This window comes from Daldinia decipiens, assembly GCF_022478715.1.
Source record: "Daldinia decipiens strain CBS 113046 unplaced genomic scaffold F4813scaffold_23, whole genome shotgun sequence".
In the NCBI taxonomy this organism is placed as follows: Eukaryota; Fungi; Ascomycota; class Sordariomycetes; order Xylariales; family Hypoxylaceae; genus Daldinia; species Daldinia decipiens.
Window position 1 is genome coordinate 248,195 of NW_026054566.1, and position 27,964 is coordinate 276,158.

The window sequence follows — 27,964 nt, forward strand, 5'->3', positions numbered from 1 at the left end:
CATTACTATCACTATGAGTATCGACGTGAGTTGTATTAATGAGATCATATGCTTATTATATTAGATTGTTTTGTAAACTTATATATATCCTTAAAATACCCTCGTGGTGTTATTCAAAACTCACCTTATTAAGACTTGACAAGATAAAACCAAAATAAAACAAAACTCACTTTTCTCAGCATACTCTCATTTCAGTTATCCTCTGTGTATATTGCCAAATTTGCGTCTTGATGGAAAGTTGTTTCCACGCGCATAATAACTCATATGAATGAGACAGAATGGTCGAACAATTCATTAATGTATGATGAAAATGAAGAGAATCTTAAAGGCTCACGAAGAAGCTTACATACACTAGCTTCGTAAATTCTTATAAAATCATTCAATACAGCAAAATGATTTCAACGTTCTACTACCCAATGCATATAGCTATGCTGGTATGAGATAATTTCAGGAGTAGCATCTCGCTAGCCCATCGCGTATTACGTCGACATCCTCTCCTAGCGAGTAAGTAATATAACAAATAGCAATGGATCTACTTCAATTACGCAATACTCATAGGCAGCGAATCATATCTCGCAAATTGGAACGTGGCGATCCTCACTGGCCTCTTATGCACGCCGGCGGGGATGATGTGGATTGCCGCCAATCTCTTTAGTGCCGGTTGAATTCGAGACTTGGCTGTGTGATACGGCGTTCCGTGCCATCTCGCTACCTGCTTATTTGGTCGCTTTAGGTAGGTATATGCCGTCGACATACACAGGATACAATGGACGTAGTTCGTCGTGAGGATCCCCTTCAGTAGCCGAAACCCACCACCCCACTGGCGAAAAAGGTATTGGGGGTAGGGCTTCTGTTGAGACGTGGGGGCTTGGCTAGAGAGAGCCCGGTATGGGCTATCTGCTTGCTTGCTTCGTCACGGTGTAGCCCGTTAAACTTCAAGACTGGTTCTCTTCCGTGAGTCGACGAGATTCAATCTGTGCGTAATCATGAATCCCACGCGCCCGGTTCTTCGTCGATTTGCTCAGCCGCTGGTTCGGCCCGTTCGATGTAATAGTATCCGATCGTTCACGACGGCGTCATCTCGCTCATCTGCTGCTGCTGCTGCTGCTGCTGCCGCGGTCCAGCCGCAACACTTTGATCAGCCGCCTTTCTCTATTCCTAGTCCGGCCCATGTTAGGCAAGAAGTTCCTATTCAAAATACTAAGAACACTCTCCGTGATGCCGTCTCCGCGACTCAACCGAGGAACGACTGGACGAGGGATGAGATAGCAGTAATCTACAACCATCCATTGATGGATTTAGTTCACCAAGCGGTAAGAAAATAATGCTTTTAGCTGTCGGTTTATATGAAATCAGGTACACGATAGTTATGGAAGTGGACTTGACTGATAACACCAGCCGTAATAGAGTCTTGTCCACCGACGCTTTCACGACCCGGGCGAAGTCCAGCTCTGCACACTCATGAATATCAAGGTAAGTTAACACTAAATTAAGAAAAAAGAAAATACTCGCTAACAGACATGTATCAAGACCGGCGGATGCACAGAGGACTGCTCCTACTGCGCCCAAGCGACGCGATACCAGAAAGGCACAGGACTCCAAGCGAAGAAGATCGAGACAGTCGAGTCGGTGCTAGCAGCCGCGCAAGCAGCCAGAGCAAACGGCAGCACGCGGTTCTGCATGGGCGCCGCATGGCGGGACATGCGCGGGCGCAAGAACAGCCTGCGCAACATCGCCGAGATGATCAAGGGCGTGCGAGCCCTCGGCATGGAAGCGTGCGTCACGCTGGGCATGATCGACTCGGCGCAGGCGAAGGAGCTCAAAGACGCCGGACTGACGGCGTACAACCACAATGTCGACACGAGCCGCGAGTTCTACCCTTCTGTCATCTCGACGCGCACCTACGACGAGCGATTGCAGACTCTTAGCTACGTGCGTGACGCCGGCATCAACGTCTGCTCCGGTGGAATTCTCGGCCTTGGCGAGACGTCGACGGATCGTGTCGGCTTGCTGCATACCGTGTCGACGCTTCCCAAGCACCCGGAGAGTTTCCCGGTAAACGCTCTGGTGCCTATTAAAGGCACGCCTCTTGGAGATCGCGAGCCGATCGATTTTACAAGTAGTGAGTACACCTAGATATCATATGCTTGCAGAATCTATATTTAATCGCTTTCTAACTCTACGAACTCTAGTGCTTCGAACCATTGCTACCGCCCGCATCATCATGCCCGCCACCATCGTTCGAATAGCTGCTGGTAGGAAGACCATGTCGGAGGAGAAGCAAGCGCTATGCTTCATGGCTGGCGCAAACGCCATCTTCACTGGCGAGAAGATGCTGACAACAGAATGCAATGGCTGGGATGAGGACAAGGTTATGTTTGACCGATGGGGTTTGGAGCCGATGAAGAGCTTTGACAAGTCTCCGCCTCCCACGATTGGTGACTCATAGCATAGCTTATAACTAGTTCAAGTTATAGACATCATAATCGCGCCTTATCTCCCTTGGTGAACACGTCTGTAATTTCTGTACCCTTTTTAAGAATCTCTTCGGCCATTTGAGCTTTTACCCACAGCTCAATCACACCGCATAGTTCATCAACTTGCTCTTTTGTGTTAGAATAATGCAAGCAGACTCTTACTCGCTCGCTTCCTATGGGTACGGTTGGGCTTACGATAGGACGTACCATGAAGCCGAAGCGTTGACAATGTTTCGCGAGGCTACGAGGGGAGGCGGTTAGAATCGGGATAATGGGTGACTTCAGGGTTGTTTGCTCAACATAAAGTGTGTGTCGATTTGGATTTAAACGAGAGTAGAGAGTATGAAGTTGATGGCGCGTGTAGTAAATGAGAGTTTCCAAATGTCGTCGCAATGGTTCGGACTGTCCGCTTATGAGAAAATCGTAAACAACATCTATGCTGGCCAGTGACGTAAAGGTCATCGATGTCGTATATATAAGACTTCTGGCGTAGTTTATCAAGTAATATCGAGTAATAAGGGAGCATAAAACGACGCCTAGTGCGGGATGTGTTAATACTCATACTCCTTGTGGTGACGGTGCCTTAGCAAGCGTCAAGTTCATAAATAAAATACCGCAATATTCGCGGACGGGCATAGAATACATACCTCCGGCACACCCCAACGCTTTCCCAAAACCAAGTACCCTCGCCCATATTCGATTCTCTAAGCCGAGCTGGCATACTAGCCCACGGCCATCTTTGCCGAACACACCTACCGAGTGCGCTTCATCGACTATGATGTATCCGTTTCCAGATGGTAGGTATCGATCAACCGTCTCAACAATTTCTTTCAAGTGTATAGTATCACCGTCCATGCTGTAAAGCCCTTCTACGCAAATGAAAACGTTGGCTTGGCAGTTAGTGACACGCTTATCTTTCATTAATTCCCTCAGAACATGATCGAGCCCGTAGTTCTTACTACCACTAGCCGCACGGCTTTCCTTGGTGTCAGAAACTCGTCCCCGTTGGGCCTCTGATATGGAACTATGCGCAAATGGGATCCTTCTAGTGGCCCGGCTCATACGCATTCCGTCATGAACGCTCGCATGAATCAGCTCGTCGTAGAGAATCACATCTCCGGGCTGCGGGACAGAACCAAGCAATCCGGTGTTGGCATCATATGCGGAAGTAAATAGAAGCGCAGATTCCGCGCCATGAAAAGAGGCAATCTTGGTTTCAAGCGACTCTGCAAGGGGCGAATTGCCGTCAAGGAGACGAGAACCTCCTGAGCCGAGGAGCGACCTACGCAAATCGCGCGATCCGTTGCAATCCTCTAGAGCTGCGACTTCGGCCTGTAAGCGAGAAAGTAATGATTTCTGAATTTCCCGGTTTGTTGATAAAGACAAATAACCATTGGATGAAAAATCGATAAAGTTGGCTGGGATAATACTCAATTTTCTGAGCCTGTCGTGAGTTTTTCGACGCGCTAAGACCTCCCCGAGTGTATCATCGAGTCGCCTCCGTGTACCTGTCATTGCTGTCCTGTGACTTGAGCACACACAGGATGAGGGCTGACTATAATTATATTCATCTGTATGTAATGTTGATCATATGTCGATCAATACACTACTTATCTAGGTGTACCCTAGTACGAGATGAAAACTCCCGGACCGATGTCACGGCTGCAGGGTAGTGGGGTATATATTGTTGCTTTACCGGATTAATTGGGAATATTAATTAGCACGTAATCTTGCATCTGGATTCAGCTCCCTTCAACAACCCCAGGAACCAACTCACAATCCTACGAGGGTGGTGTAGTGTAAATGGCACCCGCCCACCCTCTGCTTTGGAGCTCTCTTCGAGTCTTTCAAGTCTATGGAGCCAACACTGATGTTGGCAAAACCATCATAGCCACGCTTCTCTGCAGGGCTGCCAATAGTATATGGAGAAAAGAGCAGACATCGTACCTTAAGCCCGTCTCAACAGGCCCGGAAGATGAAGCCGATGATCGGTGTACGTGAGCTCTTGGCTACTCCATCTTGTGAAACTGATAATACTAACCTATAGGAGTTATAGGAGAGTGAAGGTAGAAAACATTGGGTTACATGTGTTGATGTGAATATAGCCATATCGAAAGATACGCCCCTGGGGTCCTTCGCAAAACATTGCTGCAGTATGATCTGGCGATGAGCCCGCATGCTGCGGCAAAGGGCAAGGTACGAAACACTTTGTCTTTGACCTTGATAATGTTGGCGACTTAACAATTGGCTATGAAGTTAGTACCTTCGGATAAAGAGCTCCTTTCTAGGATATATCAATTCGCATCTCGGAGTGCGGCTCAACAACCCGGATGGCTCTTCATAGAAACTGCCGGCGGCGTTCACTCCCCTGGACCGACAGGCACTACGCAAGCGGACCTATATGCAGCAGTGCGATGTCCCGTCATACTTATCGCCGACTCTAAGCTTGGAGGAATCTCTTTAACCATCTCCGCTTTTGAATCCCTAAAACTACGTGGATATGATGTTGAGAGTATCCTCGTGTTCCAGGATAGCGAATATGATAATGAGAAGTATCTGAGAGACTACTTCACAGCCTCTCATGGCATACCTGTTGCATCGTTACCAAAACCCCCTCCAAGGGCGCAGGATAAAAATGCAGACGCGAAGGCGATGTTGCAGTATTACAAGGATGAAAGTCAAAGTACAGGTACTCGCTATATCCTTGAGCACCTGAATCGCAAGCACCAGGCTCGTATTGAGAGGCTCGAGTCAATGCCTGGGGATGCATATAAACGTATATGGTACCCCTTCACGCAACACACATTTCTCTCACCCGACAAGATTGTCGCTATTGATAGTGCTCGAGGGGACTTCTTCCAGACTGTGGTACCAAAGGCAGAAAGGGCAATCAATCAACATGCGCCTATTCTACAGCCTTCATTTGATGGTTCTGCGTCGTGGTGGACTCAAGGACTCGGACACGGCAATCCCTCACTCACGATGGCCGCAGCCTACGCAGCGGGTCGCTACGGCCATGTCATGTTTGCTGGGGCTATTCACGAGCCCGCTCTAGCCTTAGCAGACACCCTCTTATATGGGATGAAGAATCCTCGCCTTACTCGCGTATTTTATTCGGACAATGGCAGTACGGGTGTAGAGGTTGCGGTAAAGATGGGTCTACGAGCGGCTAGACTCCGGTACGGATGGGATGCGAGTACAGATATTGGAATCATTGGACTAAAGGGTGGGTATCACGGCGATACCATGGGTGCCATGGATTGTGCCGAGCCGAGTACGTATAACGAAAACATCGAGTGGTATAATGGAAGAGGTATCTGGTTTAACTACCCGAATGTCAAGTGTAGTCATGGCCAATGGATCGTCGAAATATCCGATGAGTTGAAAGCAGGTATCGGCAGCAACAAAACTTTCAATAGTCTATCCGATGTGTTTGATATCGACTCTCGAGAATCAAACGACGAGCAGCAGGCGTATGAGAAGTATATCGAAGGGAAACTATCGTATTACGTTAGCAAGGGCCGAAAGTTTGGTGCTTTACTTATGGAGCCGGTAGTGATCGGAGCTGGGGGTATGGAGTTGGTGTAAGTTAAAGGCGCGCAGTTGGTTCTTTTGGAAAAAGTAAAGACTAATTTGGATACAGGGACCCCCTTTTCCAGCGTGCCCTTGTCAACGTCGTCCGCCGCTCAGCGAAACTCTTTGGTTCATATCCCGAGCCGGATACTTCGGATCCTACGTCTTGGACTGGCCTTCCCGTCATATTTGATGAAGTCTTCACGGGGCTGTATCGACTCGGAAGGTTTACTGCATCGTCGTTTCTTAAAACTGAGGCTGATGTCTCTGTTCATGCTAAGCTCTTAACTGGCGGCTTGGTGCCACTCAGCACTACATTGGCGTCTGAGAGCATTTTCAAAGCCTTTGAGAGTGAGGACAAAGCTGATGCCCTGCTTCATGGACATAGTTACACAGCCCATCCTATCGGCTGCCAGGTCGCAGTAGAATCGTTGCGACAGATGCAGTCAATGGAGAAGCGAGGTGAATGGGATTGGGCGAAAGGTAGTGACTGGTCGGGGTCTTTACTTGGCCAGTCTGACGCTATGAAACCCGAGGTGTGGTCCATCTGGCCCTGGGACTTATTGAATTGGATTTCGAATCAAACAGAGCTTATAGCTGGGACTTGGGCTCTCGGTAGTGTGCTTGCTATTCACATGAATGCTTCGGATGGCCTAGGCTATAAGAGTAACGCAGCCCTAAAGCTGCAAGGTGTTTTACTAGAGGGCAACCGAGAGACGATGTGGAATATCCATAGTCGGGTTTTGGGCAATGTGTTGTACCTCATGGGAGGTCAAAAGACGAGCAAGGATGATATTACGGAGATTGCTGGCTTGGTCAGACGTGCACTGACAGCGCGTTAAGGAAGATCCAATTCTAGGATAGTTAGTGAATAAACAGACTTAAGATAATGCCTTTGAATCTGATCAAGTTAGATATCTTCATATTAAAGATCTTAATATTAAAGCTACTAATGTGAAGAGTGAGTAAATATACTTTAGGTACCTAACCTATGAAGGTGGTCTAGGTAGATCTTCTTCGTCTAGCATCTGATGTGAAGTTAAGGTAGACTAGAAAGAAAAATAAAGAAGCTGATTAAAGTCTAAAAATGAGTAGGCGTTGGTCCTACTAATAGATCTTGAATTTATCGGGGCCTTATAGTGGATTTTGTGTGTACCTTCCGTCTAGACCATCTGACCATCTAGTAACTAGGGGTTTAAATTAAGAGTATCGTCGAAGCTTAAAAGTCATAGGTAACTGATTGCTCAACTTTAGACGCTTACCTAATTGCGCACGAGCCTCTTTCCAGGTACCCAACTAAGCTAAACAAGCTAATCAGGCTAACCAAGAGATACTGCAAGTAGGTACGTAGTCCCGCGTCGCGCATGAACCGGGACGTTCCCCAAATTCTTCCAACTTCAACCTTTTGCGACAAGCACTCAAAATTCTAACTCTCGCCCGGTGCCACCAGGCAGATTATACGATCCTTATGATTCTATTCTATTAGACTTTAGCAGAGGGCATATGTCCCAGTCCACACATTTTTCTCAATTTCTCTGAATTTCCTTTTCGTATTCAATCCGCCATAATCACAAAATGGGTATTTGCGCCTCCTGCCTCGGCCACCGGCGCCGCGATTCCTACGATGAAGTATGTGCCCGGGATATTTATATTGTCTTTTAAGCATTAGCTAATTATAAAAGGATGATGTATCCCGACTACTTTTCGACGACCCGAATAATCTCCAGTATGGAAGCTTTGGCGAACATAATTTAAACGCTCAAGCTGACCCGCTTGAGTCGCAACGAGAAGTAGAAGCTCTGCAGAGGGTAGTAGCGCGGACGTCTAAGTATGCGCGTTCCTTGTTTTATATTCGCTTTTTATTCAATATACTAATGGTTTCAGCAATCTTGTCGACGTCTTTGAAATCACCTCACAGGAGTCTCAGAGGACTCAGCCTGCTTTATTCTCAGGGCAAGACGCCCGTTTAGCCCGGTACCAAAACATATTATCCAAGCTTTCGCGAGAAGGCGAAACTCCCCCCACAGACAGTGCTTTCGGCGCCATAGACTGGTTATTAGACGATGACGATACTATCGAGATACAAGTCAAACCTCCCAGTATCAAGGATGAAGTAGGGGGCTTACTTGTGGGTACCTTTGGAGATATAAATGCGACGCGGCTATAAAGAGTGCTGGTTTTGAATGGGTTAATGACGCAAGTCTACCCATACGGATGCCCATTTGACTCCGCCTATTGATAGCAGAATACGAGCCGATCAAAGACCGATTTGGTAATGGGTTTTTCTATGACCTAGCCAAGATTCGTGGGGGGTCTTATTCTAGTCCGGTCTTGGGTTATACAGCAGGGGAAAGCAAGATTCACATACTAAATTAAGTCGACGAATAAACCCTACATATGTAGTGCCAAAATAACCAATCAGGGATTGGCTTTCAGGGGGACCTAAAGAAAAGCAAGTCCATTAAGGGGTAGACACGTGCCTAGTCAATAACATTTTCTTTGCTAGCGAGTTGGTTCCTATGAGAGTCCCGCCTGTTTGGTACGCGGTTCTGTAGATATTTTTGTATTCTAATCTTGAAATGTATTCATCCGGCTTCGGTACTGAAGAGTATAAAGAATCGCGGGCCGAAGAGGCTCACGATGTTGTTTTCTAGAATTATAAACGGGAGTCTGTGCGTCAGATTCTAGCCAGTGAGCGGGGAATCCGGGAAGGGCCGCAACCACCCCCCTAAATTCCATGTGTCACCCGGTCTCCTCCACTCATTTAGGGTTAACAAGTTGATAATAATAATCCACCTACCAAAGACGATACCACAAGAATAATATATCGCCCAGGTTTTTTTTTTTTTTTTTTTTTCAACCCCCGGTTACATTCCGTTCCTACGGACGGCCTATACATATGAATAGTCTAGTGATATTTCCGTTGTGCCCATTTTCATCACTATGCCAGGGTGAACGTATCTAGCTGTGGCTCTTCTGAATGCTTTCATCAATCTATTGATGAAATTTCTTTTACCCCCTTAATTTCTTCGTAAAGTCTCCGCCAGACGGTCACCGGCTTGAACTATCCATCGTAGACACGAGTGGAGAAGAGACGACGGAGTAGAAGCCTTCAAAAGCAGTGGTATACGTATAAGATCTATTTGAGAATCCAAGATTTGATCCTGGTGGACCACTGCGGAGGTCTCTAGCTCTTTAAAAATCAGATAATCGCATCGAGTATAGCGTACAAAAGACCGGCTTTCCAACGTGTTTAAACATTCAGAGACCATAACCTTCCATGAATGCCCATTTCCAAATTTTGAGATTGACCTCTCCTACTCTTCTGAGTTCTTATATAAAGCCCCCTTCTTGAGTCTTTGATGAGTGAAACTCTACTGATATCTCGTAGTTGTGTTGACCACCCCCCCACCATCGCGTACACCGTTGACCAGACAGAGTGTCTACACCACCGAGTACTGCCTATTATGATGTTGTTGAAGCATGTTTTGGATTGCCTCGTCGACCTCTCCCATGTCCCTTTGGGCTTTCTCGATCGTTGCCGTCCGGTTTCCTTCCCTCTGCCACCGGTAGATGTCGTTTTGGAGCTTGGTGAACTTCCGTTGCTTCTTCTCGATGTCCTTGCAGAGTTTGCAGTTATCTTGCTCTTGGTTGGTACAGTATACCAACTTCAGCCCGCAGGTCTCCCCGGTTCGATACTCCTTCGTACATTGTTGACGGAAGTGGCCCCATCGCCAATACCCACACATCCAACGTGTCTGTTCGAAATAGCACATCGTTCACCGTTCGGAAGAGTTGTCGGTCTGGAATAGGGAAACCCCGGCGTGGCGGTTCGCTGATTAGCTTAGCCGATACACGTAGCTCTGTCGAAAAGGAACGTGGGTCGTCAAGCAGTTTATACTCTTATCAACCAAGATATTGTTGCTGGTGTTCACGATAGGCTGAGGCTGAGGCTGAGGCTGAGGCTGGTATTCCGTTCTTCTTCTTCTTCTTCTTCTTCTTCTTCTTTTAATTTCTTTTATATCGACTGAAGTTCTTGAAACCTTGGTTCGGGTTACTCCACCATTAGGTGCAAGTGACATCGATAAGGGGGGACAGAAATACTTATACTTGTCGCTCACGTCCTGGGTTTCCCTCTTGCCCTTCCCACCCGGTACTCGTTCTCGACCTGCGTTGGCCCTTAACCTTTCACTACATATTCGTCGACACTGTGTCCAGAGTTACTACAAACAGCCGCTGAGGATTGGCCGTTGACAACTCAGCCTGTCTGGTAATTGGGGTTGCATGTCCATTTCGCAGCCAGTCCGTCTAACATGTTTCCTAGAATGCTGGATGGATGCCACGTTGGTCTAGTGCTTCAATTTCCACCGGCTCAACTTCCCCACTCTGGATACAGCCTACGAGTACCCTGACTGATGAGTAGCTTACCAGCTACTTGATTCGAGAAAGATAGATGGTGGCCCCTCTTCCCTTTCGCTGTTCTCTATTGGGTCGATTCTAACGTCTTTGTGCGGTCCGCCCTTAACCTTGGGACGTGAGCCCATCAGCCTCGAATTTGACACCCTGTTACTACACCCCCGTTGCACGCATAGTTTGATCCTTTCCCGTCTGCAACCAGGATGTGGCCTATCCCCACTACCTGCTTATGCAAGCCATCTGGCTAGCCGCGGGTAGGTCTCCTACCCCCCCTAGGCCCTAAGCCTGTGAGGCAACTTGCCTTTTAAGACGAGCATGTACTGTCAATCACTGGAACAGGGGAGCATGTTTCGTCCCTTGCCACGTCTCGGGTGATTACCTTAAACAGATGCCCAGTCACTTGCCCTAAAACTCCGAAGACTATATCCTGCATCTATAGCAGACGAAGCTGGTGTTTTCGTTTAGGCTTAGACAGTCCCATATTGCGTGGTTTATCAAACTAGCAGACTTGATTGCTTTTGCCACACTATTTTGTTGCCGCTTCTCGCCTGATTTTGTTTGATTGGGTTTCCATTGACAATGTTTTTCGAGCTTGTCCAGCTCATCATCAAGCCACATCGGGAAAGACGATATCTTCCTGATGCACTCTGGCCAGCACTTGCAGCTAACATCCACTACTCGTAGCTTGAGATTTCTCAGCATCCGAAATACCCGTCCCAGAAGTTACGGAAATTTTCTTTTCGTCTTGTCTGAGCCTTTCCCGGAAAATGAACAACACATCGTTTATACAGGGGGGTTGGGTTACTATGACGACTTCGTCGATAGCAGTACCCCTTTGGGTCGTGGAAGTAGGCTCCCCTCTCTGCGGCCGCCTATCCAAGGCCAGATAGGTAGGCCCAGGGGAATTGTTTCCCACGATACCACAAAACCTCCCATTCACGTGAAACTACATCAAGACACATATAGAAATCTCCTATTCTGGCTTTACACGAGTCAGGTAAACTCTCAAGATCTTCAACGGGTTAGTTAGGCCCGCGACGTGGCAATGATTTTCTGGCCATGCCAGGCCCACCTGCACGATTTCGCCCCCGGCCTGTGCAAGATGCGTGCCTAGGAAGTCTGGGGATCGAAGAGGGTCCTAGTGTTTCCTAATTTATCATCGTTAAAAGACCCGCTACGATCATGGCTGTATCTAGTTCTCGGTACCTGCTCATACGACTATACCAGAAGAGTCAATGTACAAACACACTCGATGGGGTCGGTATAACCCCATACGATGTTTCGATGCTGGTGAGTGTAACATGAGTCCCTTACGATGGAAATCACAAGGGGATTTAATCTAGGCTCCTCATTAGGCTTGACGTTGTGCTAAAGGGGCCAGCACGCTGGTGAAATTTGCTGTGTTACAAATGGCAATGTCATATTTAGGTAGATATCTGGTCGAAATATTACAATACCATACATACTACAAATTAGATCTCGTTCCTGAATGGAGTTTATCTTGCTTTGTTGTGCCACGGACGATCCAATTGCTAAAATGCCTAGTGCTATGTCAAGCTTGTGACGTGATCTCATGCGTACGAGGCGTTTGCTCCATCTACATACATATGGCCATAGTTCCATTTTTAGCTCTATAATATAGAACAACACCACAGCACATTAGCTGATAATTTAGTAGCAACGTTGCGTGTTATTCTGCTAAATGGAGTTGACCCGTGTCCTAGTAAAAACGGAGGTTTCTTCCGGCGGCAAGGGATAATAATATGGAAATCCAAATCTCGGTGTAATATTAAGGTGATTCTTTTGACTATTGCCATCGTTGTTTGCATTCACTTACATGCTACGTGCAAAGCGCGAACCCTGGGTCAACAAGGCCGCCTTAGGCGGCCAAGTAGTGTTGTGAATAAATCCTTTCTCCGGGAAATTATGGGCGCCTGGTCTCGTACCCCACGGCCCGTTCCGTACATAGATTTAGACGTAATCGTTGATCTATCCGTCAGAGAACCATCGCTTCTAGCTAGACGGCCGCAGCATCAATGCATATCATCTCTTCTAATAGGGGGATATTCGACGTTGAGTTTTAATTCGAACTGACCAATCAAGACCTCTGAGACATTCGACGCCATGGAAAGTTCTACGAAGACCATGGTATTCCGGCCACACTATGTGGAAATCATGTGCAAGAAATGATATGCGCATTCCCTTAGTTCAGAGTAAGCAGAAGAGCCTACTCACACCTCTGACCCAATGATACCTCACGTCCTCGGAGACACTTTCCCACCACCGCTACCCACCTTTGTCTCTATAAAGGTGTGCCACCCCCTGGGGGGCGTGGGGAGTACAAGACTCCCCCCCCGGACGTAGTGGTATGCGTCTGAACCCACCGTCGAGAGGCTTGGGCCAGAGGGAGAGAGGATCATCCATGTGTTCCTGGCTTGTTAACAGCCTCTCGAGGCCCTGCAGTGCCAGCTCATTGGTTGGGGGCCAGAACCAGAGAAGGAAATGTTGCGGGATGTATCTCAGTTCGATCCGGAGGATGTCGATAGAATAGTTCTTGAAGGCTTTGGTATGGTCTACCGAAAGGAGAAGGGGTATGTGATACCTGGCTGAGGCTCTTACCTGATTCGCCATCCAAACTTCTCTTTGGTTATGTGGTACTACGTTTGCTCGTATATATAGGATCGCTCGGATTTGTCGAACCCTCATGCAAATGTACGTCTCTCTGCTCACCGTCTCCCAGAAGTACCAAACGAGGCTTCATCGACTCATCCTTAATGGTTGTCTAGATTTCCACACCATTCTTGGTTGGACATAATTATGAGTTGTCCTTCAATGCCATCAGTTTTCAAGGTCAGACAAGGGTAAGTGATTGGAACGGCTCCATTGCCGACTCTGCCTGGAAATGGGTTCACAGATACTCCACAGCGGATGTACTCGCATCGCATAGATATGCAGGGTGATCTAGTTTCCCATCCGTTTGCATTGCATGGTTACAACTAGTTAGTTGAGCAAGTATGTAAATAGTTAGCTAGCTCGCTATACACACGAAGATATAGGCCGACTACCTGCGTTGCTTCACCCCGAGACGAGAAGAAAGACTGGGCATGTTGGCCACGCCCTTTAGCCTGCTCTCGGAGCCCAATTGGCCGGTGGTACGAAAAGTACCAGTTCCTGCTCATTGGGCACTGATGCTAACCGAAAGAGAGAGGCCGAAGGGGGGTCGGAGGGATCGCGACCACGTTGACGGCCAGAAAAGGAGACCGCATTCGGCCCTCCAGGCCGTACCGAGCTCCACCGTTCGTCGGCGGTGCTTACAGGGAACTTGTGTCTTGGGGAGGGTAAGATCCACGTCATTTTGTGTCGAGAGGACATTCTGACTTACAGCACCACGTTCTTCATATGCCAGGTACATAATGTAACGCGTGGGCAGGTTTCCGGGAATTGTGGCAAGTAACAAGAAATATGCTAGGTTAGTTGCTAGTTGCTAGTTGCGATTTCCGGGCCGGGAGGACCTCGAATAGCCTCATCGCGATTAGGTAAGACAAGGCTTTTGTTTTTTCCGTCTAGACCTTTGAGATGGAAACAATAGGATTCCGGGGGGTCGTAGGTGGCTTGCTCCAGATGGCTACATTGGTCTATGTGCCGAGATCTTATTGGCTCGACTTACACGTGGGACTATTATATGTGTACATACCTCCCAACCCAGCATACCTTTAGTAGGTACCTAGGCCGGCTAGGTAGGTAGTCTAAAGTTATAATATGGGTGGATAGGTGATAGAAGATTTACTACCTTAGTCTAACTAACTAAGGTCATCTGTACGGGATCCCGTTATAGCACCTCTATTAAGATTCTATAGTACAACTCGGACCATGTTTTCTTACTACTCGGGTTGCCGCTACTGTGTGCAGAGGCATGGGACTAGATTGGACAACACATTAGTTGGATTACCTAGATAGGTAACCATATACATGTATAATGTATTTGTTGTAAGCAAAGGTACTAGTGTTGATGTAAGTCAAATATCATTGAATGCTATGTAGGTACATGTTAATATATAGTTTTACCCCTGTTCCTTTCCGATACTGTGTTTAAGCTAAGCGACCACGATGCAATGGAAGTGTACGTGTGGGGTACCTAGCAAAAGCCTTGTTGAGGATCAATATAAGCACGCCCTTACTATAACTACCTACATACCTACTTATACATGTACCTATCTTATATGCCTGCTTATCTTATATGCATCTACCTTCTTTACGCGTGACCCGTATATGGCATGACTTAGGTTAGTTATGTAGCTATGACATCCCACGCTTGAAAAGAGCCCTTTTTAAAATGCCATGACGAACTTGTTCCGTAGATCTCCCGTCTGCCTCGGCACGGTCCACCCCCGGAATTTAAAATATCACCTAAATATCACCTACAGGTAGATTAGGCAGGTAGGTACTTGATGGGATGAGCAGAAACATTTACTTGTATAGAGCACGCATCTGCCGTTCTGTACCTACATAAGTCACAAATCTTGGATCATCTGGTCCCGCTCTCGTGCGATATTCCGTACAGCTACGATCTTGATCTAGCATTGCAACGAGGAAATCGGAAATCGGGTGGGTAGGCTATCAAGCGTGGCCCTTTTGTCCCACTGGATATGGTGTAAGTGGTGTAAGTTATAAGCCTGCTAAGGTGGGATTATACGTATTACTATCCTCACCGGCTTTCCTTCGGGGTAATCTGTGAACGGGCACTACGTACCTGAAAATCATGGGTACCTCTCTTTTTGGCCCTTACGTGCATTCTACATTACACATTATACAGTATACATTAAGTACATGCATATAAGACTTTTAAAAGAGACAATATTGAAAAAAAAAATTAAGTGTACACTTTAGGTAGGTAGTTGTCAGGTTCTTGATGGTTGTTTTACCTAATTCATACTCGATTTCGGGTGTTTAATGACTTACATGACTTACATATTTGTACCTACTAAGATACCTAGGTATGTATGCAGGTACATATGTACTTACAAGATCAACGTAACAGCACTGTAATCAATTCCGAGATCGACATCCCGGACACTGTGACCGGGCATCTAACTAATGGTCTGTGCATTTTGCATTTTTGGCTTAGCTAAACGTGGAGATGACATGAGGTATCTCGGTACGTACTATGTATATGTGCGCATGATGTCTGGGACAGTGTTCTGTACCTGCCTTATTATCAGCATTAAAATACAGAACTAACTTAATCTAACCTTATGTACCTTGTTATGTAGGTAGGTACATATCTCACGAACGGCAAGTGCCTTGGTAGTGTATGATGTTGGTACTTTTTGGCATCTTATTAATATTCCTGACGAACTGGAAACGAATTGCGTTTCGTATCACGGGCCATCTTCAAGAACAAGAATACATCATCTGTAGCCGCTCACCAATTCACCATTTCACCATTTCACCATTTCGACTAGGATTATTACCAACGCCCTCGCGCTTCACCTAGGTATTTAACCTACCAGGTACCTACTTAGGTATTTACATATGCAAACATATGCAAACAGGGTCCCTGTTATGCTGTTCTGTCAGCCCCCTCCATCTCCATACCCCTCAACGCCCCTCAAGGCTCAGGCACATTCTTGCGGTTGCTTGCCTGCCTGCTTGCTTGCTTGCCTGAATCGCTTTAATGAATCGCCCTATGGCCCTTAAAGTGCTGCCTTGCTGTGATCTCGACCCCTAACAACAGATAGTTGACAGCTGGCTCGTGTGTTATTATCTCGTGTGTTATTATCAACTGCATCGTCTTATCAACGTCACTGCATACCTACACACCTACACACCTACACACCTCAATACATACCTCTTACGACACGTTAATCCCTCCCGCTATTCGCGCCGCTACCTTTTGCTTCCCCCTCATTAAGAACCCCGTGCCTACGTAAGTCCTACCGGCTGGGAATATCTTCCTTAGGTAGCTGTCGCTCGCCTCACTCGGTATTAACAGCTGTTGATATAGGCCCAACGGAACACGCACACACATACACACATACACCCAGTACAAAATATGCATTTTCCAATTCAGATAGCTAACCGCGCATAAGACACTCGCCTACCTTTTATCATATTGATTATTCTAGCGGTTTAGCCTCTCTGACCACTCGGGGAACTCGGATCTTATCGAACTGACATAAGATACAGCGGCTGACACTTACCATCGTGTCTTGCTGTTGTCCTGCGGCATATATTTACGCAATCTCTCACCGAGGGCTGACCTTGTACAGTATACAGTTCTCATCCTACTCTGTGCTTCGTCGGAGATACACATAGCAGAGGAGAGTTATCCCTACTGCCACTTCATCACTATTGCTACCTGGCACCTCCCATCACGGCTAGGCTGTAAACATGTCGGAACGTCCAACCCGCAGGGAAGCTGACTTGGGACAGCATCTCGTCACTAGGGCCTACGATCTGACCTTGGTCACGTCAAGTCACACCACGACGCTGGTGCCGCATGCGTCTTTACCTTTCTCGCCGCCGGCTGCCGAGAGTGGCGATACTACCTCACGGGAGCCGGCCTCTAGAACGGTCACCACTGTTGATGCCCAACCAGGCGCCTTAGTTGCGGACTCTTTGAACTCCGACCACCTGGAAACTCACTGTGGAATGCTCTATGACGGGATTCGGCCAGCCGCGGGTCAAGCTGTGCATGTTTCAAGGTTATCACCAGATACGGCGGCTTCATCGTCGAGGCCGCCTCTTTCTACGTCTAATGCGCCATCTACCTCCAGACAAGGCCCTCATAGGGAAAGATTAGTAGATGCTATGGTGACAAGAGGCTCGACTTTGTTGCGCTGGGGGTGGGACTTGCTGAGTTTGGACGGCCTGCCGAATGAGATCTTGACGCATATACTCACCTTCTTAGACGTGAGCGATCTACTAGCCATTTCAAGGGTATGTTTTTGTCCTTTGGCCTTCTACATATTCATGATGTCGATACAGTATTCGGCTTATACGCCGACGTCCTCCTGGTTAAGGCTTGATACGGGTTGGAGACCCCTAGGTTTCACTCCCGCATACAACCTAGCTATGAGCCATTATTCTCATATTCGTATTCTTCTCGCGCAAAAGCTCCGTTGAAACGTAGCCGCGCGTCGATATCGGTTCAATATGCCCTTTCTATTGGTTTTCTATCCTCCACAAATACCAGTTCCCTCAAATGATATAATGCTTCGTAGATCATACTATACTAACGGTAGAGGTAGATTAACCATCACTTTAGGACTCTGTCCTTACACCCCATCTTGCACACCCTTCGCCTCCGGCGTGCCCGCCTATCACTTCCGCCCCTTTTAACCTCGCCCTCGCGGCCTACCCTTACGGAGCTCATCTCCCGCCACATCTTCTTAACGCACACGACGCAGATCTCGCGGCGGTTAGCGCGCAGCCTCGTGTCAATCCGGCTGTCACGCAGCTTGCCGCTCCGGCCTTCCGCCGAGTCTCTGGTGCAGCGCGGCGTGCTTCCGCCAGAAGTCGTAGAGAGCAGTGTAGCCCCTGGCCTCATTGCTAAGAAGCGCGCTGTTGAGAAGGAGAAGCTCAAAGATGGCCTCCGGCGATGGGTCGGAGCTGTCTGGCGCGGCGAGGTGCGGGAAAGAAGCGAAGGGGTCAAAAAATGGGAGGAGCGTGCCGGTGTTGGGAGGGTATGGCGACTGAGGAAGTATTGGGAGCGCGTAGGAAGCGATAGTGACGACGCGCCCGGCGTGGGATGGGGCACCTGATTTACCTTTTGAAAAGCCACATTCCGTCCGACACTTATTGCTATCTGTCTCTGGTCGATAGATACCGATCTCTGCCTTTACAAATCACACCTAATTTGGATTGATGAATGCTATATGGCTAACGAAGGTAAGAGCTCATTAGTGAGAGCACTTGCATTACAGGTGAACTAGGCTCTGCTATTTCTGTAGAGGACATTACGCTTTGATGACTCCTTTTGAATGATGTAACTTAATGACCAGGCGTTCCGGGCATGTCTATTGGGTTTCAGTTTCTCTTTTGGGAGTTGCCCATCTCCCTTATCGTACAATATTGTATATACATCAATATAAGAAGCAATTATGTATGCCGAGTCCCAGATAAATGCAACTAGATGCTCTCACCTTTTTGAATTCATTTAGCCCTTATGCTCAGAATAACGCCGTCGTGGCCCTATGCAAAGTAGCACTCCTTTTTCCTATTAATCAAGCTGAAGTTGGGTCCAGTATTATTATGTCTCGTCATCATTCCTCCCTTATACAAATTCTTGATTTTCGCGCCTCTGCTACCGAAGTCGAAATGCATCCCAATCATCGTCTTCGTCATCATCTTCGTCGTCATCGTCTTCTTCGGGCATACTGGAGTCATTATTCTCCTTGCCGTCCGCCGGGCTCTTAGCCATGACTACGTCATCATCGGCGGCAGCGGCACTGCGGAGATTGGCCACGCCGCCCTTGCGCAGCTGCTCTCGGCGCTCTTTGAGGCGGCGCACGCGGCCTTCTAGCTCTTCCATTTCTTCGAATTCGGCCTCCAGCGCACGCGTGGCGTCTTCGCGCTCGTCGGCGATTTGCGCGTCTACGAAGTGCTTCTGCGACTTGGCGGCGATCTGGGCGGCGGTCATCGCTGGCGCCGAGATGGTGGCGTCGGCGGAGTAGCCTTGCGGACCAGATGTTGGCGCGGGTTCGGCGGCGAGCTCGGCTTCGAAGGCTGCCCATTCGGCCTCGTCTACGGCGCTGTTGGATGGTTGGGCTTGTGGCGGGACGGTGGCTGTGGTTGTGGAGGATGGTACGGAGAGAGATTGCGTCGAGATGGGGAGGTTCGAGGGCGTGGATGTGGCTGTAGATGTGGTCTCGGAGCCGATGAGCGGTGAGCGGCCGACGGGGGCGCCTTTGGGCGTCGAGGTTGCGGAGTTGGAACCGGCTGCTGGCGTGGCGGGTCGCGACGGTATCGCGATCTCGACTCCTTGCACGGGTGGATGTGAAGTCCGTCTCGATAGCTCTGGGGGCGACTGCCTCTTCTCACCGCCATTGCTCATGGATAAGGCCAGGTCGGGCTTGCTACGCTTCTTCCGTATTGCCTCTTCCGCGTCGTCATCTGCATCGGATATGCCTTCGTCCACGTCGTCGTGTTTCCGCTTGGCGTTACCCCCGTCGGCTGAAGATGCCGTCTGTGGTTGCTCGGGGAGGTTGCTTTGCAGTGCCTGTGCTCTTTTCCTATGGTTCGAGTTTCGGATGTGACTTTCCCATAGGGCCTCTGTCTTTACGGGCTCGTGACATAGCTTGCACAATAGTTTCCCGGCATCCGAGTATGCGGCATGAGGATGTTTGATACGGTTCTCGGCGCGGTGAGCGCGAAGCAGAGCTCGGGCGTCTGCCATTGCGGTCGTCGTTGCTACCGATATGAGTAGTAGCCTCGTAGGGAGGTAGTCAGCTGGCTGGTAAGTCTCAGACCGCTGCTTGTAAATCTGTAAAGAGCTTCGAGTATATGCTATTCGGGTTTAGAGGGCACACGTAATTTTAGGGATTGACGTGATTGACGTGATTGACGTGATGATCGTTTTGTGGCTGCTCCTTAGTGGTTTGGTCTTTAATGAAGCGGACTGACCTCAGAGATGGATGCCGGATTACCTTAGCTCTTGTACCTGTGTAAGGGTTCAGCCACAAGGCCACAAGAAAGCTTCTGAAATGCCCCGCACTTGGATGGATCCCCCCCCCAATTGAAGCTCCAATTGCGGAGTACCTATTGCCGTTGCCGTTAGCATGTGCGTAGGTACCTAAGGTACCTTACCTAGGTATTTAAAGCTACCCGGATCTACTACCGTAGCGGCGTATTTGTTACGCTACATGCATCGCTGGATATACTTAATCTAATCGATAAGACTTACCTAGCTGCCTCTCTTCAAAGCTTAGGTAGAAACAAACCTAAGAAATACAAGATCACACGCCTTCTTTTCTACCAGGTATGTACTCCAATCAACACATCCACATAGCCTCCGTTGCTTGTTTCAACCCATTAATCCGATATACTATAGTCTGCAACCGATAACAAAATGGAGGAAGAAGACCAAGTCCTGGTGTCATCCACTTGGCCGCCGCCACCTCCCTTCTGGCGCGACTTTACGCCCGAAAACCTTGCACGTATTGACGAGCTACGCAAGCAAGAAGCAGAAAATGATGGAATTGACGATGCCTCAAAAGTCCGTCTTCAGGGCTTACCTCGCGAGCTACGTAATCTCCAGCCACCACTAGAACCCACAGATGGAGTATGGAGAGTCTTTGGAGATACCTATAAATTAAAGGATGAGCTTCCGCGGCTTGAGGATACGGATGTCAAGCCGCTATTTCCGAATCCAGAAGAAAGAGATCGAGATGGCAAACACTTCGATCGTGCACTGATCCTCAAAAGATTGGCCAAGTCGTTACTATTAAACTTCCTAGAGCTTACAGGATTGCTAGCTATCAACCCTGAAGCTGTACGTCATTACATTTATAGTGGAATGATAATGATATTTACGATATTCTCTCTAACATGGATATTATAGGCTGAAGAGAAGACCCAAGACATGCGCCACCTGTTTCTCAACTTTCACCACCTTATCAACGAATACCGACCCCACCAAGCCCGCGAGTCGCTGATCTCTATGATGCAGGCGCAGTTGGACCGTACACGAGCCGAGACTAACGCGATCCGGGACGCTAAGGATAAGGCTGAACGTATCATGGAAGGCCTCGGCAGTTTGAAGATCGAATATGAACTTGTCGATAAGTTAACAACGTCTAAAAAGGCGGAATCATGGAGCTACCAGAGAGAGACGTGGACGTCGGTCACCAGAGATCTCTAGGAAGGGACGCCACATGCTGCTTCTCTGTTAAGCTGTAGTTATAAAGTGTATATAGATTATGACTTGGAGTCAAGGTTTTTATAATGGATAAGCGCGTCGGTATTGATACCCATCTCGATAGGAAGGGCGGGAATGCGCTTGAGGAAAATGCATTGATTTAATCCTATGAAGAATACTCCTAGTCCTGCATCGCCAAGTGAAATCAACCCAGTGCCTGCAAAACGCAAGTTCGTGTTTAATAACGCCTCATAAATCGTGTCTTATATGGCGTCTACTATTAAACCTCGTTTCCTCACATAACAGTGCAAGGAATCGGGATACAACAACATTCGAAATCGCCACAGTCAATGCATCTAGTCTTGTCTCCTGTGGCATCGGCGGGTTTGATGATGTTCTCAAAAGTCGATGATGCGGCGCTGCCAGGGCCGTTCCGGTTGACGAGGGAATGAGATGAGCTGCAAGCCATGGCTAATAAATTACTGAGTTATCTGTTATAAATAACTAATACTTTTTTTTAGCTCTTTTCTTAGAGATAACAGGTAATGAGTGTATCGCCTACCAGTTGATAGATTGATATGTTTTAAATTGATGTGGTCTAATACTTTCTTTCGTTATAAGTAAGACGGTGTAGGTTAGTATGTAGAATTCTAAGTTAGAAGTAGGTTTAGTTAGGCTTTAAGACTTTGTCCTAGTTCCAGTCTGCTTCTTTTCTTTCCTTTCCTTCGCCAATAATATCATGCATTTATGGCTGTGCAGTGAGTACGTACCTACCCTACAAGCATCTGATAGAAAATGTAACTGAAACAGGGAAAAACCAAGGAGGAGCTTCGTCATAAGTTATAACTGTGCTTCTGTGGCTAGCCTATCAGACGCGTCAACCGAAGCCACCTTGGAACTTAGTGGCATCCACCATCCCGTCTTATCCACTATTCTGTGTAAGAGGTATCCAGCCACCCAATTTTGTATGCAAAGGTACAAATTCTTCATATATTTCAGGAACCGCTAAGGTTACTTGACTTTTTACCACGACTCTCTGCTTTCAGTTTTGAGGCTATTCGCACCGATATTTTACAGTAAAATGGATCTACAAGAACAGGTCGCCCGGGTATGTCGTCAACGGCTAGTAGTCACGTCACCGAAGATTGAGCCTGCTGAAAGGCTCGTTGAACGGCAACAGGCCCCTTGGCCCCTCCAACCCGTACAAGCGAATCGACGTCCTCACTGGCGATATAAGAACGCCGAGAACACGAGAAAAAAGGCAAAGGAGCTTACGAGGGATCAACGGCACGAGATACAAGTTTTGAAGAAATATCACCCTGAGCTGACGTACCTGGACTTGTCAAAATGGACCGGATTTACGTATAGCCAAGTTCAAAGGGCCCTCACTGGCCCTCTATCGCCACAAAAGCGTGCCGGCCCATATAGAACAAATACATTTAGATGCTCGGATTGCCCCGAGACTTATACTATTGAATGGCTGCCTATTAGCCCTGATTTGAATCCTATTGAGAACCTATTGACCTGGGTGAGAAATTGGCTTGAATTGAATTACAGCATGAGGAATTCGGGGTCTCAGGAATTGAAAGAGGCTATTCTTAGGGCCTGGGAAGCCGTTCCTGAGGATCGATTGATGTCGCTTTCGTTGTCAATGTATAGTAGAATGGGGGATGTTCGAAATAACGGTGGTAGGGAACAAGACTATTGATCTTTGCTAAATCTATGTACTTGAGTCTTCCTAATAGACCTTGTGGCACGCGGTCAACTGTCATGAATTGGGGAAACGGAGTTGATCCTAGTTGCATTACAACAAAAAGGAAGACTACGCGTTAAACATCGTTGAACGCTTTTGAATTGTCCCGGAGGCATACAAAACTCCTCGTCCATTCGTTCCAACATAGACCTGTCCCGCCGTATTTCCACTGCCAGCAAGTTTACAGCTATCAATGGAACCAAATCCTTGACTGCCCTGAATGTCAGTCCAAGAAGCCCCATCATCTGCACTCCCATACAACTTGGCTCCGGCAGAACCTGTACCAAACGCGTATACATTCCAGGTCGTGCCTGAACCGAGCCCGAGCGCGATTTGATAAGTATTCTTAAGGTTCGTGGAGACCTGTGTAAAGGAAGAGCCATAGTTTGTCGAGTGGAAAACACCTACATCGGTTGATACCCAAACATCACCGGCTTTGGTCGGATGGGCCGCGATGTCACGGACTGCAGTGGCGCTGCCCAAAGACTCAGCTTTCGCAAACGACGTCCCGGTATCAGTGCTAACATAGAAACTGGCTGCAGAACCGCCGTAGAAAACGGCATTGTTCTGCTTGTCCGACGCGATGACGGCGCCCGAGGGGAGACTAGAGACTGCTGAAAAGGTGCCTTGATTCTGGGAACGCTGCACGCCGTTCGTCGATGTCGACCAAAGCACCGTGTCCGCCTTGGCAGAATAAGCCACTGTGCCGCCGTTCATATTATTGTCTGCGCCAGAATACACGTTCCAACTCTCTCCACCATCGCTTGATACCGCAACCTGTTGTGATCCGGCCGAGTTGCCAATACGAACGATATTCTTCACCGATGATCCGGCGTAGTCTACACTTGAAGACGTCGACCAGATGGGATTCATCCAGGGCGTCTTCGGGGAGGTCTTTAGGCTGGCTGTGTCTTTGAACGTAAACCCGCTATCATCGCCCACAGCTGCCAGTAACTCGCTTCCTCCAGGTGGCGAAGCGAGGTCCTGAACGGCGAATTCCTCTATGCCGTCGGCGAGCGACTGGATTGAGACGTTGTGGGCTGTGTCCCATTTTGTCAGATCGTGGCCGCCGAATACCGTCAACCCGGTAGAATACAGCCAGTGGTCGCTGTCGAGGGGGTTAATAACCAATGCTTCTATCATCCATCCAAGATCCTTTGTATCCGTGTCAATGAACCCCGTCTTAATCCATGGGGCTTTGGAAGTCTACAGAGGCCGGCATCAGTACATTTTCCCTTTCGGTATCTCATCGAATTACTTACTGTGAGTCCGTAGTAAAGGTTCATGTCCGGGTAGTTGGCCCAAGCCCAGATCTTAGACCAGGTGGCTCCCGAGTCGGTCGATCTAAATATCTGCGCGTCCGGGTACCACGAGTTCAAGCTCGCCACGACAATCGTTCCAGGTTTCTGCATGTCTACGCCGAGCCCGCCAAAGCCAAAATACAGATCGCCGCCAGACACCGGTGTGATGTCTTTCCACGTACCCGCAGAGATGTCGTATCGATATACCGCACCTAGGGTCCCATCATATGGGCCTGTGCCATCGCTGTATGTGAGATACAGCGCCTTCTCTTTCGGTTGAAGGACGCACTTGTGGGGGAAATAGGTGCCCGGCTGCCCCTTTACCGGGTTCCACGTGGTACCCGCATCCTCGGAGACATAGACGCTTGCGGTAGTGTTATCCGCCGTACCGACGAAGATTCTCTTAGTAGCACCGCCAGTTGTGTCGCTCGTAGAGTCAAACGTCACAAATGCTAGCCCTTGCTTGTCCCCATTGTACCCACCGACATCATTAGGGTCAGGAATAAATGTCCCTGCGGCTGTAAACGAGGACACTTTGGTAAATGTCTCACCGCCGTCTGTACTCTTCCACAACCCATTACCGCTGCGGGCTCCAAAGTACAAGATCTTGGAGTTGGCCGGGTCGACGGCAAGACGCTCGCCCATTCCCCGGCCAGGCATATTTCCACCGACCTTGAAAGAAAGGTTAGTCGCCTTCCATGTAGCCCCTTTATCGCTACTACGGATTATAGAGCCAGGTTTCGGGTCCCTAATCCGGCATTAGTAACTCCAGGGTTAACGAATAACTCCAACCGTAACGACATACCAGTCGTTTGTATACATGCCAACCGCAGCGTATACCACATTCTCGTCCTGCGGATCCAGAGCAAGCGCGTCGACGCCCCAATTATGCCAATTATCATGGTCCGTGATGCCGTCCGTAACAGCGGTCCACGAATCGTCATTATTAAGTCGATATAGACCACCGATATCCGTGCGGGCGTATGCGACGCCCTTGGCTGTCGGGTGGAAGACGATACCAGGGACGAAACCGCCGCCGCCGCCGATCTTCACATTCTGCCACGTGAATGCAGCCTCGACAACCGCTGCGAGCAGCTGTACTGCTGCGAGGAACTTCATCGCTAAAACCAGCAGTCGTCTATCCGGGCTTTGCACTTGGTACGGAGGGCAAGCGGCTCTGCGTAGCAAATTTTCTTCGTGGTACGGGTATCTGTGGGTAGGTACCTATTTATTTATCTTCATCTATACGCAATTTGTACCTACATACGCGCTGTCAGGGGGGGGGGGGGGGGGCCGATGTCACCCCACATACATAGGTACCTAAGACAATTCCGGAATGTCATGGTGCCAGGGGAAAAAAAAACACCAAATAGGCAAATTGCTTCTAGAACTCAGGCGAGTCGAGTTTATTTCTACGTGTTAGCCACGGCCCACCGCCTCGCGCTGGATGCCTCATTCGCAAGACGGCGGACGGTTGAGCTGCGACGGAGGGAAATAAGTGGGCACGCGTTATGCCCCGATCAATTATCCCGCGAATAGAATGTCTACGCTCCCGATGGTTCGTCCCGATTTGGCAGGGAGGTTTAGCTTCCGTAGCCGGGTTTGTTTCTCTACATGGTACGTTCAGGGCCCAGGCTCGATAAGCCGACTTGCTTGCTAAGACGAGTCTTATACTATTACGTCGCCTTAAGATCCTTTTTTGACTTATGGAGTTCTTTATATTTACGACTTCGTGGTAAGAGGTAACATTCACATATAACCCTTGATGTGCTACTATTAAACATCTTGGCGACAGGGAAAAGCGAGGGCTTTTTTATATTGTTCTATCATATTGATTCGATAAACCTTTCCTATCACGATGACTTCCAGATTTGAAGTTTGTTTCTTCGTTATAGTGTTTAGCTAGTTGACAGTATTTTCATTTCTAAGTTTATAACCAATCAGATTTCCAGGGTCTATCTCAGCTCTTATTTAGAGACTTGAATTGTTGTTGGAGAGAAAAGAAAAGACAGAGCTTCCATTGATTACTGAATAGATTAGGTACTTTATAGCGCACTATAAGGGTCAAGCGAGCAATCGGTTTCAAAGGTCATGGATCAAATATACTAAGCTATCAGAAACCTGCTGGCGGTGCACTTAATGATATACCCCTATGGCGCTACTTTGATTCCCGGTAGAGCTTTTAGGAGGTGCATCACAGTTATAAATTATAACTAAAATGATATAGTTGATATATTTAGTTCAATAGATATATCGTTCCTTTTGCTAATATACATCAAGATAACAATATTTAATATCTAACCCAAATTACTTTAACCGGGCATGGTCTTTGCTCGCTTGGCCGGTGTCATTTATATCCTAGTTCTTTCAAGCTCTTTAGTCGCTTTGGCTTTTATTGCCTCCAAAGAGTTCATGGCTTGTATAGCACCCATATTTTATTGGCGTGGAAGCGCGATAATAAATACAATACAAAACTCTGGAGGCCTACGGCGGCATCAGTTACATAGAAATACAAATTTTGTTATCTGACGAGCGTATCACAAAGCATTATAGATCTACTACATAATCAATGGACATCTTTAGCATCAGCAGCGTTGGTGATGATTTGCGAAATTGATTGGAAGATTATGAACCCTACACTAAGCGTTTCGCTGAGAAATCCGCCTGGTGTGGCGCAGCTTTGGCTCATCCCTTATTCAACCTTGACCAACTTAAGTGTAAAAATTTGGCCTACTGTAGATTCATTCCAGACAGCTAGGGATAGAATAGGGTAAGGCGTAATAAGGGAGAAGCGGACGGGTGGCCGACATGTAGCCGTCTCAAAACGGGCATAGTGTGGGGTGAACGGACGGAACATCCGGTGACAAACCGGAGTGCAGGTGGCGGCTAGGAGTCATATAGGCTGGAGAAGGAAAGGAGGGGTGGCAGTGATGGCTTGCTTTTCGGTTGGATGACCCGGTTCTCTGCTGCTATTGTCTATGTGATGTTTACCTCCTTTGAAAGGCCGTGGCTGTGAAGTAGAGGATGATCAACGCCAGAGAAGCTGATTTAAGGGCCTGGAAAGGGGTCCCCATACAAGAAACCCTGCACTCTGTACTCTGTTCTATCTATCGTCTAGACAAGGAGGTTCAGCAAGATAGACATTGAAATAAAATTATGTTTTACTTGCTTGAACCACTTGGTTGTTCGGAATTCGGGATTGCACAAATCGTGACTTTGCAGACAGTTCGATGCCAGACGTAGTCACTGTAGATGCACTAATTCATGATAAAAATTTATCCCGCACGTCGAGTGCACGGGTGTCCCAGAGATTCGGCCCTTGCTGCTGATTATCCTTGGCGCTGGTGGGGAAAAACCGAGTCTAGAGAAGTCTTACACCACAGTATATTCTACACTACCTAGGTAGATCTAATACTTGGTTTGGCCCTCTTAAGTGGTTGTAATCCTGAGTGTTACTTTATTATCGTCCTGCTGCGTATCATAAACTACCTAACGCAGACATTCGAATACAATATTTATTGTTAACTAATCCAATTTAAATAGGGGTAGTATATGTACATTAGGTAGGCTTTCCGCATATCACTCG

General features: G+C 47.9%; 11 protein-coding genes across 11 annotated transcripts; 6 read left to right on the forward strand and 5 right to left on the reverse strand.

Annotated features, from left to right (window-relative positions):
• Nucleotides 1-986: 986 nt before the first annotated feature.
• Nucleotides 987-2,449, forward strand: F4813DRAFT_390738 (biotin synthase; the record flags this gene model as incomplete). Its single annotated transcript, XM_049247058.1, has 4 exons — nucleotides 987-1,313; nucleotides 1,408-1,473; nucleotides 1,531-2,122; nucleotides 2,193-2,449. 4 exons carry the CDS (start codon nucleotides 987-989, stop codon nucleotides 2,447-2,449), a joined length of 1,242 nt encoding a protein of 413 aa, XP_049098334.1.
• Nucleotides 2,450-2,480: 31 nt separating this feature from the next.
• Nucleotides 2,481-4,289, reverse strand: F4813DRAFT_397572 (PLP-dependent transferase; the record flags this gene model as incomplete). Its single annotated transcript, XM_049247954.1, has 2 exons — nucleotides 3,125-4,289; nucleotides 2,481-3,013 (listed from the first exon to the last, which is right to left on the reverse strand). The coding sequence occupies exons 1-2, from the start codon at nucleotides 3,990-3,992 to the stop codon at nucleotides 2,481-2,483; spliced, it is 1,401 nt and encodes a 466-aa protein (XP_049098335.1). The 5' UTR covers nucleotides 3,993-4,289.
• Nucleotides 4,137-7,255, forward strand: F4813DRAFT_134034 (PLP-dependent transferase). The gene is made up of 4 exons (XM_049238747.1): nucleotides 4,137-4,468; nucleotides 4,583-4,673; nucleotides 4,734-6,061; nucleotides 6,121-7,255. Exons 1-4 carry the CDS (start codon nucleotides 4,281-4,283, stop codon nucleotides 6,890-6,892), a joined length of 2,379 nt encoding a protein of 792 aa, XP_049098336.1. The 5' UTR covers nucleotides 4,137-4,280; the 3' UTR covers nucleotides 6,893-7,255.
• Nucleotides 7,256-7,397: 142 nt separating this feature from the next.
• On the forward strand, nucleotides 7,398-8,418 carry F4813DRAFT_134098 (late endosomal/lysosomal adaptor and MAPK and MTOR activator-domain-containing protein). The gene is made up of 3 exons (XM_049238748.1): nucleotides 7,398-7,679; nucleotides 7,733-7,878; nucleotides 7,935-8,418. Exons 1-3 carry the CDS (start codon nucleotides 7,626-7,628, stop codon nucleotides 8,215-8,217), a joined length of 483 nt encoding a protein of 160 aa, XP_049098337.1. The 5' UTR covers nucleotides 7,398-7,625; the 3' UTR covers nucleotides 8,218-8,418.
• A 1,075-nt stretch (nucleotides 8,419-9,493) lies between these two features.
• F4813DRAFT_390742 (uncharacterized protein) lies at nucleotides 9,494-9,826 on the reverse strand (the record flags this gene model as incomplete). Its single annotated transcript, XM_049247059.1, has 1 exon — nucleotides 9,494-9,826. The coding sequence occupies one exon, from the start codon at nucleotides 9,824-9,826 to the stop codon at nucleotides 9,494-9,496; it is 333 nt and encodes a 110-aa protein (XP_049098338.1).
• A 2,327-nt stretch (nucleotides 9,827-12,153) lies between these two features.
• On the reverse strand, nucleotides 12,154-13,731 carry F4813DRAFT_364165 (uncharacterized protein). Its single transcript, XM_049243780.1, has 2 exons — nucleotides 13,532-13,731; nucleotides 12,154-13,480 (listed from the first exon to the last, which is right to left on the reverse strand). Exon 2 carries the CDS (start codon nucleotides 13,170-13,172, stop codon nucleotides 12,753-12,755), a length of 420 nt encoding a protein of 139 aa, XP_049098339.1. The 5' UTR covers nucleotides 13,173-13,480; nucleotides 13,532-13,731; the 3' UTR covers nucleotides 12,154-12,752.
• Nucleotides 13,732-16,649: 2,918 nt separating this feature from the next.
• F4813DRAFT_134147 (uncharacterized protein) lies at nucleotides 16,650-18,500 on the forward strand. Its single transcript, XM_049238750.1, has 2 exons — nucleotides 16,650-17,405; nucleotides 17,717-18,500. The coding sequence occupies exons 1-2, from the start codon at nucleotides 16,857-16,859 to the stop codon at nucleotides 18,227-18,229; spliced, it is 1,062 nt and encodes a 353-aa protein (XP_049098340.1). The 5' UTR covers nucleotides 16,650-16,856; the 3' UTR covers nucleotides 18,230-18,500.
• F4813DRAFT_134144 (uncharacterized protein) lies at nucleotides 18,394-20,115 on the reverse strand. Its single transcript, XM_049238749.1, has one exon. The coding sequence runs from the start codon at nucleotides 19,861-19,863 to the stop codon at nucleotides 18,772-18,774; it is 1,092 nt and encodes a 363-aa protein (XP_049098341.1). The 5' UTR covers nucleotides 19,864-20,115; the 3' UTR covers nucleotides 18,394-18,771.
• Nucleotides 20,116-20,323: 208 nt separating this feature from the next.
• F4813DRAFT_364175 (MED7-domain-containing protein) lies at nucleotides 20,324-22,075 on the forward strand. Its single transcript, XM_049243781.1, has 3 exons — nucleotides 20,324-20,445; nucleotides 20,518-20,958; nucleotides 21,028-22,075. Exons 2-3 carry the CDS (start codon nucleotides 20,536-20,538, stop codon nucleotides 21,325-21,327), a joined length of 723 nt encoding a protein of 240 aa, XP_049098342.1. The 5' UTR covers nucleotides 20,324-20,445; nucleotides 20,518-20,535; the 3' UTR covers nucleotides 21,328-22,075.
• Nucleotides 22,058-23,164, forward strand: F4813DRAFT_364176 (uncharacterized protein). Its single transcript, XM_049243782.1, has one exon. The coding sequence runs from the start codon at nucleotides 22,406-22,408 to the stop codon at nucleotides 23,030-23,032; it is 627 nt and encodes a 208-aa protein (XP_049098343.1). The 5' UTR covers nucleotides 22,058-22,405; the 3' UTR covers nucleotides 23,033-23,164.
• Nucleotides 23,090-25,651, reverse strand: F4813DRAFT_134197 (glycoside hydrolase family 74 protein). Its single transcript, XM_049238751.1, has 3 exons — nucleotides 25,184-25,651; nucleotides 24,340-25,126; nucleotides 23,090-24,283 (listed from the first exon to the last, which is right to left on the reverse strand). Exons 1-3 carry the CDS (start codon nucleotides 25,495-25,497, stop codon nucleotides 23,147-23,149), a joined length of 2,238 nt encoding a protein of 745 aa, XP_049098344.1. The 5' UTR covers nucleotides 25,498-25,651; the 3' UTR covers nucleotides 23,090-23,146.
• Nucleotides 25,652-27,964: the final 2,313 nt, after the last annotated feature.

Excerpts from the sequence above, each read along its gene's own strand:
- F4813DRAFT_364175 (XM_049243781.1), top strand. The coding sequence starts at position 20,536 with ATGGAGGAAGAAGACCAAGTCCTGGTGTCATCCACTTGGCCGCCGCCA. Across the intron at positions 20,959-21,027 it reads TAGCTATCAACCCTGAAGCT|GCTGAAGAGAAGACCCAAGA; the intron begins GTACGTCATTAC and ends TGGATATTATAG.
- F4813DRAFT_134034 (XM_049238747.1), top strand. The coding sequence starts at position 4,281 with ATGGCACCCGCCCACCCTCTGCTTTGGAGCTCTCTTCGAGTCTTTCAA. Across the intron at positions 4,469-4,582 it reads GAAGATGAAGCCGATGATCG|CCATATCGAAAGATACGCCC; the intron begins GTGTACGTGAGC and ends ATGTGAATATAG. Across the intron at positions 6,062-6,120 it reads GCTGGGGGTATGGAGTTGGT|GGACCCCCTTTTCCAGCGTG; the intron begins GTAAGTTAAAGG and ends ATTTGGATACAG.
- F4813DRAFT_364165 (XM_049243780.1), bottom strand. The coding sequence starts at position 13,172 with ATGAGGGTTCGACAAATCCGAGCGATCCTATATATACGAGCAAACGTA.
- F4813DRAFT_134197 (XM_049238751.1), bottom strand. The coding sequence starts at position 25,497 with ATGAAGTTCCTCGCAGCAGTACAGCTGCTCGCAGCGGTTGTCGAGGCT. Across the intron at positions 25,127-25,183 it reads GGCATGTATACAAACGACTG|GGACCCGAAACCTGGCTCTA; the intron begins GTATGTCGTTAC and ends ATGCCGGATTAG. Across the intron at positions 24,284-24,339 it reads ACCTTTACTACGGACTCACA|ACTTCCAAAGCCCCATGGAT; the intron begins GTAAGTAATTCG and ends CGGCCTCTGTAG.
- F4813DRAFT_134147 (XM_049238750.1), top strand. The coding sequence starts at position 16,857 with ATGTCGGAACGTCCAACCCGCAGGGAAGCTGACTTGGGACAGCATCTC. Across the intron at positions 17,406-17,716 it reads ATCTACTAGCCATTTCAAGG|ATTAACCATCACTTTAGGAC; the intron begins GTATGTTTTTGT and ends CGGTAGAGGTAG.
- F4813DRAFT_134098 (XM_049238748.1), top strand. The coding sequence starts at position 7,626 with ATGGGTATTTGCGCCTCCTGCCTCGGCCACCGGCGCCGCGATTCCTAC. Across the intron at positions 7,680-7,732 it reads GCCGCGATTCCTACGATGAA|GATGATGTATCCCGACTACT; the intron begins GTATGTGCCCGG and ends TAATTATAAAAG. Across the intron at positions 7,879-7,934 it reads GTAGTAGCGCGGACGTCTAA|CAATCTTGTCGACGTCTTTG; the intron begins GTATGCGCGTTC and ends TAATGGTTTCAG.
- F4813DRAFT_364176 (XM_049243782.1), top strand. The coding sequence starts at position 22,406 with ATGGATCTACAAGAACAGGTCGCCCGGGTATGTCGTCAACGGCTAGTA.
- F4813DRAFT_134144 (XM_049238749.1), bottom strand. The coding sequence starts at position 19,863 with ATGGCAGACGCCCGAGCTCTGCTTCGCGCTCACCGCGCCGAGAACCGT.